Source organism: Canis lupus, chromosome 21 (genome assembly GCF_011100685.1).
Source record: "Canis lupus familiaris isolate Mischka breed German Shepherd chromosome 21, alternate assembly UU_Cfam_GSD_1.0, whole genome shotgun sequence".
Lineage (NCBI taxonomy): Eukaryota > Metazoa > Chordata > Mammalia > Carnivora > Canidae > Canis > Canis lupus.
In genome coordinates, this window is record NC_049242.1 from 27945276 (window position 1) to 27963208 (window position 17933).

Here is a 17933-nt window from a genome sequence, read left to right on the forward strand (position 1 = left end):
GTGGCGTGGAGGAGGGCGGGAGGGAGGGAGGGAGGCGGGAGGGAGGAGGGAGGGAGGGAGGAGAGGGGGGGAGGGGAGGGAGGGAGCGGGGGGAGGGGAGGGAGGGAGGAGGGAGGGGGAGGCGGGCGTAGGCCGTGAGGGGGTTAGGGAGGGGGAGGCGGTAGCTGAGGAGTGGGGGAGGATGAGGGAGCGGGGTAGGTTGGGGGAGGGAGGAGGGAGAGTGGAGGGAGGTCAGTAGGCCTTGGAATTGTTTACACTGAATGAATCAGTATTCCTTACTTCACTTCCTTCCTTCCTCTTCCTTCCTCTTTTCCTTCTCCTTTCTTCTTCCAATGCGCTTGTTTGCTTCATATTTATGAAGCATGTAGCTCAGTGCCTCTAGACAACTCTGTTTTCTTCAGAGACACTCCATTTTAAGGTCAGTGTTTATAGTATAAGTCTTCCATTTCAGTCAGAGCAGATGGAAATGGAAACATTCTGGGGCAGGTGGGTGAACTAGCTCATCAAGAAAGTTAGAAGCTATGCTGATGAATTTGGCCTTGGGTTCAAGAAGGATCCACTAAGACAGGAACATTTTTTGTTTTCAAACAAAGTAGCAAAAAGAAGCCATTTTATTGTGGTCATTTCATTGAGATGTAGATTGAAGAGATAAAACAGATTTTGGAAATGGAGAAAAAAAGGAAAGCTCACTGAATATAGAACGTATCAATGAGCCCAGAGTGTAACAAGATAATAATTTATGCAAACTCAGGTTTGTACTATGATGAAGACTTTATAAATCTCATTCTTAAATATTTGGATAAATGGTATGTGCCTGTGTGTGAATGCTTATGCAAATACCTTTTTGACTTGCTTTCTGTGTTCTTTCTTAAGTCTTTGTCATTCAATTTACTTTTTCCTTTGCTTCCTATGGTTGTACCTTTACCTTCAATCTTGTCTCTCTTGCCTTCTCTTAGCTGTCACCATTTTATATCTATCTTGCTGAACTTTACCCAACTTTGTATACCCCTCTGTTCTCCATTCAGTTCTCAAGATAAATATTTCACAATTCATGCCTTCATATAACTGGCAGAAAAAAATACCAGATCTAGAATCCTTATATTTTCAAAGCTATTACAAAAAACAAAACAAAACAAAAAAACAAAAACAAACAAAAACAAAAACAAAAAAACAGTTTTTTTAAAGGCTTGACTCATCATTTACAAAACCAATTCCAAAATTTTCCAAACATATCTAAATCCATATATACCAGGATCATTAAGCAATAGTCTGTCTAAATTTCATTTCTATAAGCTGCTTTAAAATTTTTCCTTATTGAAAGGTAACAATATGACAATATACACCAAGTACAAAGACTCAAATAATCTAGCAATTATATTATTAAAATTTCCTAATTTATGTTGGCTTCCTAATATGTTATCATATTTGTTTATAATTCATGAATTAAATTTGCAAGATATGTATCATTTCATTACAATATGTGGAGACTATATTTTTTAAAGAAATAGGGCTACAGAATATTGATAGCTTGAAAGAAACAGAGCTATGATTTAAACAAAATTTTTTAGCTCCAAATCCTGAACTTTTTCCATTATTACATATCATAATCATAAAGTCAGTTTTGGTTACGTGGGCCCAAACTGCAATCCCATAAAGCCCTTTCTATATTTCTGACTCCAAATTATTGCCCTTGAGTATGTATCATTGCTACCAATCACTGTCTTTTCTATGTAAATTTATTATTTTTTCTCCTTGTCACCAAAACGGTCATAATCCAGTTAACTGAAAAAGATCTGACCACCTAACTTACTATTCTTCCTATGAATAGGATCAACAAAATAAAATATTCCTTTCCATGGTAACCATAGTTTTGCATAATAATTGCGAAATTTGGGATCCCTGGGTGGCACAGTGGTTTGGCGCCTGCCTTTGGCCCAGGGCGCGATCCTGGAGACCCGGGATCGAATCCCACGTCGGGCTCCCGGTGCATAGAGCCTGCTTCTCCCTCTGCCTATGTCTCTGCCTCTCTCTCTCTCTCTGTGACTATCATAAAATTAAAAAAAAAAAATTGCGAAATTCATGGAAGTCTTCTGAATGAGAGTTGATGAATAAGTAGGGTTCTAAGAATCTCTGAACCTCTAGAAACTCCAAAAGACAGAAAATGTCTTGTCTGCATCAATTCTATTTATCTTTTTCTTCTCTATTCGCCTCTAAAAGGAGAACATCAACACAGTAAAACCCCGAGAAAATCTTTAGTAGCTACCTAATGTTGTTATTGTTATTATTATTATTATTATATTTACCACATACTAGTCATTCTTCTTTGACATAATTCTTTTGAGAGCTCCTAATATATACTTTTCAAAAAGTGCTTGAAAGTTACAACTTCAGTAAAGCAAAGTTCTCTCACAATTAACTCTAGTTGAGGAAGGGATAGAGCACTACAAAACCTGAGAATATCATAGTACACAATGGAATCAGTGCCCATCTTTTGTTTTGAGGATTTAAAGGAGAGAAAAAGACATGTAAAATCAGGGCTACAAGATATTGTAATTCACACTGTTTTATTAAATTCACCCTTATATTTTTAAAACACATTCTAATTCATATATAATTGCTTATCTATATTATCTTATCCTTCAGCAGTTTCCAAATGTCGAATAAGTTAAATCAGATTAACTTGAGGAGATTTATAGAAATCATAAGGTACTGTCCCATACCTAATATCTCAGAATTTTCAGGGTCAGAACTTAGAATCTGTTTTTGTGTCTAATAATCCACAGGCTATTATGAAAAGTCAGGATTAGAAATCACTGCTGTGTAAACCCTCTCTCAGTGTGTATTTATAGGAACTCATGCAGAGCTTTGATTACTTCTTGCTTGCATTAACTTGGGATAACCTTGAAGAGCAAGTCAATTGTCACACATATAACCACCTGGCAAAAATGAAGCCAAACATGAGGTGCTCGTAAATCTGTGAAGTCACTTCTTTCAATTTCTTAGGATACAGTAAGGTAAATATTTGCTAGAAAATATGAGAAAAATGATAATGTTAAACAGTAATGAAATATAACAGGTATTTTTGAAAGATGGTTGGAATCTGACACAGAGAAATGAAGTAGAGTGTGGGCATAAAGAAGGAGGAAAAAATAATGAAGGAAATAGTGAAAAGTGACCATGTTGTCATGTAATCCAGAAAATTCTGTTAGTGTGCCCATCTCAGCTATGCGCCTTTAATATCTAGACTTTCCCTCTCCTGTATGAAAAATTCTATCATATCAACTCTCTCTAATTTAAATTTATAAATACTACTCCGATGACATTATTATTTCTTAAATAGCCCTTGGACTAAGTTTGTTAAGTACTTAGGAAGCAGCATGACGTATTGTCACTAGTATGGTCTTTGAATCCCAAACCCTAATTCTGATGTTTTTGGCGTGGGTTACTAAGTGGTTTTGTGATTCATCAGAGCCCTTCTCTCCTCTTCATTATAAGTGTGTCAATAATTACTACCTTTCTGGATTCTGGATTTTTTTTTTTTTTTAATTCGTGAGAGACAGAGAGAGGTAGAGAGACAGAGGGAGAAGCTGGCTCCTCCCAGGAAGTCTGATATGGGACTTGATCCCCAGACCTGGGATCACACCCTGAACCAAAGGCAGATGTTCAACTGCTGAGCCACCCAGGCATCCCCCTTTCTGGATTCTTAAATAATGTATACAAGTTGACACAAAGCTGTGTTTATTAACACAGGCTGGTGAAGATCTAGAAAGGTGAATACATTAAAAACTTCATTAGACACTGTGTTGAAAACAAGGTTTAGCTCCAGCAACCAGAGCACTTGGAAAGGAAGTGGTTGCAGAAGTCAGGGTTAAATTTGGGGCAGTTGGTTTCACAACTGAATGAAGAGATAGCAGCAAAAGAAAGAAAAGTGCAGAGAGATGGGAAAGGATCTGATCTGGAGGGTTGAAGAAGTGAAACTGTCAGGAAATACATAATTGTGAAGAAAAAGAATGAACCACGGGCTACAGAATTTGATATGACCAGGAACAGAGGTGATAATAAAGATCTGTAAGAGGGAGGGGAAAATGTGAGGTGTGATCTGGCTGTACGACTTGGAGTTCAATAATTGAAAGATAGGGTATCTATATATGCAAACAGACTGAGGATGTAACTGTAGGAAAAATAGCAAAAGATGTGTGGCCATGAACAGCTATTGAAGCCAGTCAGAAATTCAAGTCACACCTTTTTATGATGTGAAATAGAAACAATGCTAATGACACGTAGATACTAAATTTATTTTATTTTATTCTATTTTTTATTTATTTATGATAGTCACAGAGAGAGAGACAGAGAGAGGCAGAGACACAGGCAGAGGGAGAAGCAGGCTCCATGCACCCGGAGCCCAACGTGGGATTCGATCCCGGGTCTCCAGGATCGCGCCCTGGGCCAAAGGCAGGCGCCAAACCGCTGCGCCACCCAGGGATCCCTAAATTTATTTTAATGCAGCTTGGCACTATTTTGTTATTATTGTTTTGAATGTTTCTACACAGGTATTAAAAATATCTCCTACCACAGCTTCATAAGGAAAAGTTCACACTACATAAAATATTCAAATTTAATTTCTTTACATGGTAATGCAAAGTCAACCTTTGATTGTTACTGCTGCTTTGACCAAATTGCTCTTATGGTTTCATCGTTATCTCTTCTGCTATTTTCAACAATCAACTATAAAATCTAATGGTGAAGTCATCTCAATTGTATGTATTATAAACACTATGAGTTGGATTTCCTGCATTTAATACAGTCTTCCTTAATTGTAATGTTTCTGAAGAAAGAAGTATAAGAATTGACCTAGCTGCTTTTTCCATTAGGTTTCACACATTTAAAGGTTTTTGTGTAAATTTTACTTCCACAGGCTATAACAATTGACTATGAGATGGTGTTGCTTGGGATAAAAAAGGAAAATGTACTCATTAAAATCCCAGAGAAACCATACATTTTATTATTATTTTAATTCCTAAGCTAGAACGGCTTTAAAGAAGAGTAACGATGTATAATCTGTACACCAAATATCTAGCCCTTTGCATGATATTCTATTGGTCCTTGATGAAAGTTTAATTATGTTATAGAAATGAATGAAAACAAATCTAATAAATCTGAAAACTTGGTTGAAATAAAATAATAATAGCATGTACTTCAGTTTTCAAAAAAAATCACACAGTTATGTCATGATGGTCAGGGATATTAGAAAACCTCAAACATATTTTGTATCATTGTGTAGGAAATCAATAACATTGGGAGACATCTAGTCTATGCAGCTGTACAAGTTCTACAGAAGCATGGTGCCTTCTAATGACACACAATTCCATCCCAATTTCTTTCTCTTGCTGGGAATTCCAGGGCTGGAAGACATGCATATGTGGATTGGTTTTCCATTTTGTGTTATATAACTGACAGCCTTATTGGGAAATCTTACAATTCTTTTTGTGATTCAGACTGATCATAGTCTCCATCATCCTATGTTCTACTTTTTGGCCATTCTCTCCTCTGTTTACATGGGCCTATCCACATCCACCATCCCCAAGATGGTTGGCATTTTCTGGTTCAACTTGAGAGAAATCACTTTTGAGGGCTGCCTCATTCAGATGTTCTTCATCCACTTATGTACTGGTATGGAGTCAGCTGTGCTCGTGGCCATCGCTTATGATCATTACGTGGCTATCTTTAACCCTCTTCGGTACACACTGGTGTTGACAAACAATGTGGTATCCATTATAGCATTGATCATCCTTCTGAGATCCCTAGCTATCCCTAGCAATACCCTTTGTTCTGCTCATCTTAAGATTACCTTTCTGTGGACACCAAATCATCTCCCACACTTACTGTGAGCACATGGGCATTGCCCGCCTGTCCTGTGCCAGCATAAAGGTAAACATCATCTATGGCTTATGTGCTATCTCTATTTTGGTGTTTGACATCATAGCCATTATCATCTCCTATGTCTATACCCTCCATGCTGTCTTTTGTCTCCCTTCCAGGGATGTCCAAATGAAGGCACTCAGCACTTGTAGCTCCCATGTGTATGTAATGTTGGCTTTCTACACTCCAGCATTTTTCTCCTTCATGACCCACCGATTTGGCCAAAATGTTCCTCAATACATCCACATTCTTCTTGCCAACTTTTATGTCATCATCCCACCTGCTCTCAACCCTGTAATTTATGAGGTCAGAACTAGGCAGATAAGAGAAAAAGTAACTAGAATTTTAACATATAAACTATGAAGTTTGGACTTCAGAGTTAAGAGTTAAGAGGCTTGAGTATGAGAAAATGGAACTTATTCTCTACTCCCAAAATTGCCACAGTACAATGTTTGGGGAAGATGGTATCCTATGTGCAGATGTATAAAGTCTTTCATTCATCTTAGAAAGTGTCAGCCAAAAGAAACAATAATAAATACTTAATATAAGCATAGTTTCAACCACATATCACAAATGCCAGAAATTGTGATAAATAAAATAGCATTTACATGAAAAAATTCCATGAAGTTGATAAAAATTTAAAAATAATAACAAAAATAGACATATATTATGAGCCAGCCACTGCTTTCAAGACTTTGTGTTAATTCTTTAAACTCTTACAACTACAATAAGTAATTTCTATTTTTTTCCCTTCCTATAGTTGAGGGAACTGAAGCAATAATAATATTACATATTAACATTATTTTAGAGTAAGTACTATTTTCAAAGTTGAAATAGAAACTCATTTCTCAGATGAGTAAACTACACACACAACATGAGCATATAAAAAAGACTATGGACAAAAACAAGTAAGTAAATTTTACATGTAAGTAGAGATAAGATACTATTAGTAAGAAAAATGAACTCTTTATATAAGGTATTGATGGGAAGATGCACTTCACAATCTCTTATGACTTAAGAATCATTGAACTCTATGAAGCAAGAGGTAATATGGCTACTAATAATGGCATCTAATATTTCTTGACCCTTTATAATGTTCTAGGAACTACATTTGGTTCTTGGGTAGTTCACATTTTATAATGAGTTAAGTGGAGATCCAGAAGTTAAGTAATTTTTACAACTATTATGTAACAGGATTTTAAATGAGTTATTTAGTTTCAGCACACTTCCCTTACCTGCTTTGCTATAATTTAATATAGAAACAGACTGTGAAATAGGTGCTCAAAGGTTAAGAAAACATGTAGGTGTCAACATATTATTATGTAGCTTAAAATGGAATTATATAACACAGTGAGCATGAATATTCAGAAATGAGAATGAAAGATGACATATATAGTGTATATATATATACTTTGAATATGAATATACTATCATTAAAATAGAGAAAATTAATAGATATAAAAGATGGACATGAAAATGAACGACATAAAAATTAGCATGCCTAAGAGACAAATACAAAAAGAATTCTCAGTTCCCTGGAAGCAGGTATGAACCCAGATGCTTCAGAAAGCTTGACTCAAGCTCCCCAGATACTCAGTCCCTGAAGGGATTTACCAATGATGTCCTTCCCACGGGAGCTACATCCTCTGCATAAAGTCTTCTTGAGGAATTCTGGGCAGAAAGGCCAGACTGACACTGCAGAAGAAGGCATAACATTTTCCCTGAGAACGTCGCCCAAGTTATATTTTCATACTTATGGGAGGTCTCCCATGAAAAAGTTGAGATGGGCGGGGCAGCTCAGCATAGTGAACACTGAGGAGAGTTTTGGAAAGTTGCATCAAGTAGTGCCACTTACAGATATATCACAGATGGAAGTCCTTTTTTTTTCAGCTACCCCACAGAGAAGGAGCACACAGGAAGGAGCACTTCCCTACAGATGTTAGCCTGGGTGAGTGATCAGAGGCCAGAACCATGGAAACAAAAGTGGTAGTGAGGATGATGACCTTTGCGCTCTGAGCTGCAAAATTCATTCTACCTGTGAGTTAACCAGTGTTTAGATTTTGTAAAGATGAGAGTGTTTTTCAGTTTGAGTGATAAAAAACGAAGAATTTGAGATAGAGTCCTGTTTTGTTCCAGTTGAATCAAATCCAACCTATGTATTCTGTGTTTCAGAATGAAATTAAAGTAATTTGCATATTTATCTCAGGAAGAAAGTTTAATGGAATTCGATAGAGGAGTCTTAAAAGTCTTACCATTTGTCCCCTAACTAAATGAGCAATGCTTGCCTGGAATATTATGAAGATGCTTTAAAACATATCTCCTAATCTAATTAGATTAAGTTTTTAATTTTTGATTTAGCTTGAATGGTGAGGACTCAGTTCTCACGGTCCTTTCTATGGACTATGTTTAAAGTATTAGTAAGCTAATAGTGTTTTTTTTTTCACTTTGTGTTGTTTTTAGAAAATCAAATATTAACATCAAGAATCACATCTATGGATAACAATGACAAATTATTCTACCTAATGGTGCTAAGGTCATAGCATCAAGACATTTTGTTAGGCACCATATATACAGCCTCTTATTGTATTAGCACTAGATCTATTTGAAGTTTATACAATGATTATCTCAACCTCTACAGATAAGTAAAATAAAGCTCAAGGAATGACTTTCTAAAGGTTATTAGTATGTGAGAGAGTGAAGGAAGACATAAAGCTATGTTTACCTGGGTTAAAAGAGAGCGTCACTGAACACCAACCTAACTGATTCTTAATTAGTCACAATAGAAAGATGGGTTCTGATAGGGACAGAAAGATGAATTTGACACTGAGCGTACATCAGTTGGCAAAAACAGTCTAGTAAGAGGCTCTATCTGCTGGTCAGGGTCTGAAACAATGTAAATCATGAGACTTTCAAATAAATCCACACCTTTACAACTTTTGAGAAAGGGTAGGCATGGGACACACTGGTTCATCTGTCAGGCAAATGTCTATAAATAGACAGTGAATGCCGGAAGTACTCTGTGGAGAAATTTTGGCATTAAGCCTACCTAGTCTCAATAATCTAATGATGTATTGTTGGTGTCAAATATTTTTAACCCTGAATTATGCTGAAATGAATGTAATGAAAATATTGAAATAAGTTACTAATCCCTAATGGTGGCAAAATCATAGATACTAAGGAGAAGACTGACTTTGTTAACAGAGAATCTTTCACCATGAACCTCACATTTATGATTCTCTTTAATTAAACTTCAAACCATTGAAATTTCCTTTTACATGCCTGTAATGCCTGTGTTTCAACTGGGATGTACTTATCAGATGGTATCATCAACACAACAGCAAATGAAGATGAAATGGTCCTAGAGAATGTCAAGTCATTCTTGACAAAGAATGACTTTGTCAAGTCATTCTTGACAAAACTTCTATGTTTTAATTACAACAATTTTTCCTAGGTAAAAATAGCTCCCTGAAATTCACTAACTTTTCCTTTGTGTACTCCCCCAAAACTCAACATATTTCCATTGCTTTAGTTGCTAAGAACCACTGAAATCCTCAGACTTTTCTTTCCTTCTAATCTCACCTCTACCTGGCCCTGGGATCACTCTAGACCCCCACCAATTCTAGATCATATAATTTGTGGTCTAAACTGTCAACCTCTTTCTTCTTATACTTGAAGAACACATATATTGTTTTTATTTTAGGATCTGACTGCTAAACACTACAGGAAATGAGACAGGAAGAAAAAAAACATGAATATTTAATAATTATAAAATTATTTCTATAATTCTGAATAGAAGTTTTTATTTTTAATTTATAATTAATCCCTACTTCTATATTTACCTTAGCAGTGGTATTAAATTTGCCCAGGGTAAATTTAACAATAGGGAGACAGACACATAATTCAATTTCTAATCATACAACAAATGTTTGTGAGTTATGTAAGACAAACACCTTGGACTCTTTTCACTTTAGCTTTGTTTGCCTATAAATCTGATATGATAACAGCTACTTCAGAGAGACATTTTGAAATTTGAGTGAGAATATTTATAAAGCATTGAGTATTGGTGTTTGGTAAATATTTTTTTCTTTGCTTGACCTTTTGGTAGCATAAAGTCAGTCAAATAAAGGAGAATAATATCTATGTATGTATCTAAATTATCTATGTATGTACCTGAACTAGAGAAAAAATATATTTCAAAGACCATCTCAATTGGTACATTCTCAGTTGATTATGCCTCTGGATTCCTAAAATAAATTATGAATTTTAATAATGGAGTAATTTGAAATTTGGTTGAAGATGTTGAGGATGTTTGGGAAATTTCAATAGAACATAAAAATACCCTACTAACTGCAAAACAAATGCTAAATTTAAGAAAGCTCAGAGAGAAGAGTAAAACACATCCTAGGATACACTGCTAGCATACTATGTGGTTGTGTACTTCCCCCTCAAATTTGTCATTATTCAGAGTGATTTTGGTTAGTGAACTTGTTGCACATAATCATAAAGAAAATACCACAGTTAGCATTTGACTTAAAAGCTGATGAGTGTGAATAAAACGGAAAATATCAGGAATAAAAGCTAAATGCCATTTGAAACAATAATTTTTGTATGCTCCTTGAGTGGGATTTTGAAATATTTTAAATTTTGGGAATTTTTAGGGGGGTAAATAATTCTGTGTTTAAAATAAGCTCTCAAACTGAATATTTTATTAAAGCAAATGATACTGTACTTTATAAAACATTAAAGATGACACTTATTTCAACTACATTTATATATTATACCATTTCAATGGAGCATTTCAAACATTTACAAACTAAGCAGAGATGCATAATGTTCTCAGTATTCAGTGTCAACAACTGTAAACATTCTATTTTCTCCAGCCTTGGATTTGATTTTTTTTAAGTAAAATTTGCATTTTGTTTAAATATAAAAATATCTGTACAGTTTTGGAAAGTGTATGTATCTATAAATCCTATACCTCTATAAAGATATAAATTTTTCTATCATCTCAAAAAGTCCTTTTGTGTTCCTTCCCAGTCTGTCTGTGACCCCTTTCAAACTCTGGGCTACCACTAAATAGATATTTTCAGTATCCATTTTTTGTTAAATATTTAATTTTAAGTAGTCTCTACACCCAAGTTGGTGCTTGAACTCACAACCATGAGATCAGGAGTCACAAGCTCTACCGACTGAGACAGCCATGTGCTGCAGTTCCCATTTTCTTTGTATGGTCTAGATCTTCATATAAATGAAGTTATTTAATTAGTACTCTTTAGTAATTAGTAGCAGTTGATATTTCACTATAATGATATAGATTCATCTACATTAACACACATATAGTCAATTCATTTTTATTGCTGAGTAGAATTTCATTGTATAAGTATTTCAAAATTTATTTGTCTGTTCACTATTGATGCTACGAAGATTCTTGTACAAGTCTTTGTGTGGACACATACATTCACTCATCTTGAGAAGGCTCCTAGGAGTTCAGTTTTTGTTCGTTATTTGCTAGCTGTAAGCACTGTCATATGCTCTTAACACAAATCCTTTTACAGAAATAAGAGGTTGTGACTGATTTCTCCCTGGCTTTGACCTCTAAATTCATGTTCTTAAGAGTAAGTTTTAAAATTTAATAGCATTTAAGAGGCTATATTTTTATGGTATTGCTTTTTGTGTTCTAAGAAACCATCACTTTCCATTGGGTTGCAAAGATATTCTCCTTCCTTTGACTTCATACATGTTAGAATTTGAGTTGCTTTTTTTTAATTTCAACATCTATGTCTATTTTAGAAATGTAATTAATATTTGATTTTGTTGTGAAGCTAGAATCAAGATTCTTTTTTGTTTTCCATAAGTATATTTAGTTGCACCATTATTGTTGGTAGAAACAACTCTCCTATCTACACTGAATTACTACATTGCTCACTTTATAAAATTTACCTGATGATGGAAAATATGTCTATTCTGTTCTTTCTGTTATGCTGTATTTATCTATTTGTCCATCTTTGTGCAATTAGCACACTTCCTTGAACTTCTTAAAGTCTGAAGTCTATTATAAGTACCTCTGTCTTGTTATTATTTTCCAAAGAATTTAGGATATTCTTATAATTATTTTAGAAAAAGCTTAAATTTCTTGGTATTAATTGAAGCTGTTTTAAAGTTATTGATCAACTTAGGAAGAACTGACATCTTATCATATTTCAGTTTTCCAGACCATGGACATGTTGTATGTTTTAAAATGTCTTTTAAAATTTTAAGTGCTTATTGTTAAGTATTCCATGCTTTTGATGACATTATAAATGGTATGTGAATTTTCACAAAATTTTAATTTAAAATTTTACTTTCTAATTGTATGCTGGAAGTATACAGAAAAGTATTGATTCTTGTATCTGATTAATTGGTAAGCTAAATAATTAGTTCTAAATTATTGATTTTTAAAAATTTTTATTTATTTATTTATGAGAGACACAGAGAGTCAGAGACACAGGCTGAGGAAGAAGCAGGCTCCTTGAGGGGAGCCTAATGTGGGACTCGATCCTGGGTCTCTGGGGCCACACCCTGAGCCAAAGGCAAGACACTCAACCGCTGAGCCACCCAGGCATCCCTAAATTTATTGATTTTTATGTAAGTGTTCATATCACTTATGAATAAGAAAGTTTACTTCCTTCATTCCAATTTTAATGTCTTCTTATTTACTTTTTCTTGATATATTGACTTTGTTGGAACCTCCAGTAAAATATTAAATATAATTGATGGTAGTGATATGCTTGCTTTTATTCTCAACCCCAGAAACAAACCTTTCTGTGTTTCACCACTCACTATATGGGTTTTTCATATTCCTTTCACTAAATTGAACACATTTTATTTTTCTCCTACTTTGCTAAAAGTTTCTTATTTTTAAAATATCACATCTAGATTCTGAATTTAATGAATATTTTTTACATGTACTACAATTATCTCTCTTTTTGTATTATGTGGTGAATTTTTGATAGTAAAGGTAGAAAACACTACTAATAAGTTCTTTACAGCCTAAATGCACAGTTTTGTGAAAATATAAATCTAAATACAGTCTTATTAAGGCAAGTAAAGGGAAAGGTAACACCTAACAAAGAGGGCACTATGATAGACAAATAAGCCTTGTAAGTAGATATTTTCTTGATCATCATATCAAAAGTTCTTCTCATTCCAATTCCTCATTCTTTTTTTCCATAACATTTTTGTAGAGTTTTCTCTTACATATCCACTCAACTAAGTCACCAAGTTGATTTGAAAATGTAATACAAATTTTGGTTACTGGAAGTGTTTTCAGTTGATAATAGTAAATACAGATGAGATTTTCACAAAAGAATGAGCTAAAGATGATCATGGATCACTACAACACACTACCACCAGAAAAGACTATTTTTAACTTTCACAGTCTCCATGGAATATTACATGGAATAGTCAATAATTTAAATTTAAAGGTCAATTATCCTTACATTCTTTCCCATTATATTTGTAAGTGTCTAGTTGGTGTACCATTATATATTTATAATCACCATATATATTCCCTTGTGTCTCCCCAGAAATACTGAAGAAGACCATAGAGTATTTTCCAAGAGTTCTCAGCAGGATGTCTTCTGTCAATGACAGTGCCTCATATCCCTCTGCCTTCCTTCTGTTGGGTATACCTGGTTTGGAAGCTTTCCATATCTGGATTGCTTTCCCTTTCTTTGTTGTTTATCTGATAGCACTTGTGGGGAATGTCACAATCCTGTTTGTGATTAAGACTGATCAGAGTCTTCATCAACCCATGTTCTATTTTCTGGCTCTCCTCTCCTTTATTGACCTAGGCCTCTCCACTTCTACCATTCCCAAGATGCTAGCTATATTCTGGCTCAACTTCAGGGAGATAAGATTTGAAGGCTGCCTCATTCAGATGTTCTTTATCCATACCTATACTGGTATGGAATCTGTCGTACTGCTGGCCATGGCAATTGACCGCTTTGTTGCTATCTGTTATCCACTGAGATACACCACTATTCTCACCAACAGAGTGGTAGCCATCATGGCCTCCTTTGTAGTGGGGAGGCCAGTCCTCCTTGTCATCCCCTTCTGCCCTCTTCTCAAACGATTGCCCTTTTGTGGACACTACATTATTCCTCACACTTACTGTGAACACATGGGAATCGCCCGTCTTGCCTGTGCTAATATAAGGGTCAACATCATCTATGGTTTATTTACCATTGCTGCCCTGATTTTTGACTTGATCCTTATTGCCCTTTCCTATGTTCAGATCCTACGAGCTGTTTTCTGTCTTCCTTCGAGGGATGCCAGACTCAAAGCACTTAGTACATGTGGTTCACATGTCTGTGTCATCCTAGCCTTCTACACACCAGCATTTTTCTCTTTTATGACACACCGATTTGGCAGAAATATTCCTCGCTGCATTCACATCCTCTTGGCCAATCTGTACGTGGTTGTTCCCCCTTGTTTAAACCCAGTCATTTATGGGGTCAGGACAAAGCAAATTCGGGACCGAGTTGTGAAAATATTTGTAAAGAAAGAGTGACCCAAATGTATTCAAAAATCAATAAATTCTTTTAGGCTGACCTTCAACCTGTATATCTCTCAAGGTGCCCCAAACTGGAATCATGTAAGGGCCACTTTGGCATCACTTCAGTCTTTATTAGTGTCTCCTAAATTCACACTTCATCATGCCTTTATGTAATTTGCACTTTTTTCAATAGATTACATACTGCTTTTTCTCATTTAAGGTGAAAGAAGACTGTGGGGCTTTGTAAAGAATGTAACAAAATTCTCAAATGTGTGTAAATATGCCAGCAGTGAAATTTATGTACAGATTTGATTAAAAAAAAGATTCTGGTGGCATAAAATCCTTCAGTTTTTCAAAATATTGATGCACCAATAATTTGGAATCTGTTCTTCAATTACCTATTTATCTGCCAATATTACTTTTATCTAGGTGATATTTCTTAATTTCACTCAGAGGGTTATGGCAGTCTGCATGCTATTTATCACTCAACTGAGTCTCTGAAAGAGTTAAACTCATTCTATGTTGCCAACTCTACAAAACCAGAGGAAAGCATTCATGAAAACAAAATTATTTATCAAATTTCTTCATAAACTCAGTTGCAAAAAGTATTAAGAATTATGTAAATTGAGTTTAATGATAAATAACATAATCCTATATTATGGCCAAGTAGCACTTACCTAATAAATGCGGGGGAAATTTTAATTTGAAAAATAAATTAATGCTTTTCAACATATTTTCAAACAAAGGTAATTATATACGATGTTAATAAATGCAGAAAAAAATTTGACAAAATCCATCATGAATTCCTGATAAAAATTTCAGAAAATGAGAAAGAGAAGGAAACTCACCAGTAGGATAAGGAAAACCTCTGGAAATTGGTAGATTACATCATAATGAAGAAAGACTATTTTCTCTCTATTATCAAAAATATTCAAGCCTCTCTGTTCTTAAAATGTCTACTTGCTTTTGTCCAGCCAATGTAGTAAGGTCAGTAAAAGGAAATAAAAATCATTGATATTAGAAGGAAATTTACTATTGATATGGTTTTTCCATGTAGAAAAATCTTACATAACATACTAAAAGCTGCTAGAACTAATCTGTGGGTTTAGAGGATACCAGATTACTAAACAAACATTTAAATTTCTTATTCTAATGACATTCTGTTAGAAAAATATATAAAAATATTATTTGCAATAGCCTCAAGATAGAATATTTAGGGACACATTTTATTTTTTTAAAAAGTAAGACTTGCAGAAAGAAAACAAAAAACAATGGTGAGAACATATATAAAAGGAGATATATACACAATTGTCATGTATCCAAGCCTCGGTATTGTGAATATTTCTATTCTCTCCAAGTTGATATTTAGATTTAATCATATTCCAATTTAATTTCCAGCAGGCTTTCTCTTGTAGAAATTGAAAAACTGTTTCAAAAATATATGTGGAAATGTAAAGTAACTAACCAAACAACTTTGAAAAAATGTTAACAAAGTTGGAGGATTTAATAAAGACAGTATGCATAAAGTAGTGGCATAAAGAAATGCAAATTAATCAACAAACTAGTATAGGAAGCCTAAAATAGATCCACACATATAGTCTTAATTGATTTTCAACAAAATGCTAAGGTAATTCAATATAGAATGGATAGATTTTGGAACAATTGGGTGATCATATGCAAAAGTATGCCCCTCAATCTATACCTTCCATCCTATGCAAAAATAAGTATGGATCATAAATCTAAACGTAAAACCTAAAATTAAAAATCTTCTAGGAGACATTATATTAAAGATTAATAATCAGATATATTTTTAAATTATTGAGCTGCATTTCATAAAAATTTAAGAGCTTCTGTTCTTCCAAAGTTTAATTAAGAGAATAAAAACACAAGTTGCAGAGTTCAAGAAAATCTAGCAAATTAATTATATGATAGTGCACTTGCATTTAGTATACACAAGGTAGTTTTAAAATTAGATAAAAAGATGGGCACCTGGATGGTTCAGCCAGTAAGTGTCTGTCTACAGCTCAGGTCATGATGCCAGGGTCCTGGGATAGAGGCCTGCATCTGGCTCCCTGCTAAGCGGGAAGTCTTCTTCTCCCTCTCCCTCTGCTGCCCCCCCCCCCCCGCTTTTGCACCCTCTTTCTCAGTCTCTCTCTCTCTCTCTCTCTCTCTCAAATAAATAAATCTTTTTAAAAAATAAAATAAAATTAGATTAAAAAAAACTAACCATTCAATATTAGTGGACAAACTTTTTTAATATAAAAATAAAAAAAAATAAAATGAAAAATATATACAGATTGAAAATCACTGCATAAAACATCTCAGTGCCATTAATAATCAGGAAATGTAATTAAAGTAATTAAAGTCTCAGTGACATACAACACACTATTATGAAGTCCAAAAATATTATGATGACTTTAATATGTGTTGACTCTATTTTGAGGGACCTATTCCTGAGCTCTCTATTCTGTTCCACTGATCTGTTTATTCTCTTGTCTGTATCACATTGTCTTAATTATATAGATTTATACTAAGTCTTTAGGTCAGGTAGTATAACTTCTCCAACTTCGTTCTTTTCCTTCAATGTTGCATTGGCTATTCTGGACATCTTTTTCCTCTTCATATAAACTGTAATCAATTTTCCAATATTCACAAGTAACTTCCTGAGATTTTGACTGGGATTATAATAAATCTATACATCAAGTTGGGAAGATCTAACATCTTGACAATATTGTCATCCTACTGTGAACATGTACTACTCCTCTTTTTATTTATTTAATCCTTCTCTTTACAGAGTTTTACAGTTTTTCTCATATAGATATTGTACACGTGTTTTAAAATTTATACCTAAGCATTTTTTGCTTGCTAATGTAAATTGTATTATGTTTTTAATTTTAAATTCCACTTTTTCATTGTTTGTATTTAGGAAAGTAATTGACATTTTTAGAGGTTTTATTTTTAATTCAAGTATTGTCAACATATAGTATTATATTAGTTATAGGTGTAAAAATTTGGTGATTCAACAATTCTATACATCACTCAGTGCTCATCATGATAAGTGCACTCCTTAATCCCCATCACCTATTTTATCCATCAGTCCACCCACTTCCCCTCTGGTAACCATCTATTTGTTCTCTACAGTTATGAGTGTATTTCTTGGTTTGTTTCTCTTTCTCATTTCCCCCCTTTGTTTGCTTGTTTCATTTCTTAAATTCCACATATGAGTGGTATTTGTCTTTCTCTGACTGACTTACTTAACATTATACTCTCTATCTCCATCCATGTGTAGCAAATAGCAAAATCTCATTTTTTATGGCTGAATGATATGTGATTGTATATATACTGCATCTTTATCCATTCATCTATAGATAGTTTGGCTGGTTTCATAATTTGGCTATTGCAAATAATCCTGCAATAAACCTAAAGATGAATATATTCTTTCGAATTAGTGTTTTGTATTCTTTGCAGTGCTACCACT

General features: G+C 34.3%; 1 protein-coding gene and 1 pseudogene across 1 annotated transcript; both read left to right on the top strand.

Moving 5' to 3' along the window:
• The first annotated feature begins 5339 nt into the window (after positions 1-5339).
• Positions 5340-6282, top strand: OR52E11P (annotated as a pseudogene).
• Positions 6283-12487: 6205 nt separating this feature from the next.
• LOC491645 (olfactory receptor 52E4) lies at positions 12488-14777 on the top strand. The gene is made up of 2 exons (XM_038568845.1): positions 12488-12543; positions 13485-14777. Exon 2 carries the CDS (start codon positions 13532-13534, stop codon positions 14468-14470), a length of 939 nt encoding a protein of 312 aa, XP_038424773.1. The 5' UTR covers positions 12488-12543; positions 13485-13531; the 3' UTR covers positions 14471-14777.
• Positions 14778-17933: the final 3156 nt, after the last annotated feature.

Coding starts and splice junctions, on each gene's coding strand:
- LOC491645 (XM_038568845.1), top strand. CDS start 13,532: ATGTCTTCTGTCAATGACAGTGCCTCATATCCCTCTGCCTTCCTTCTG.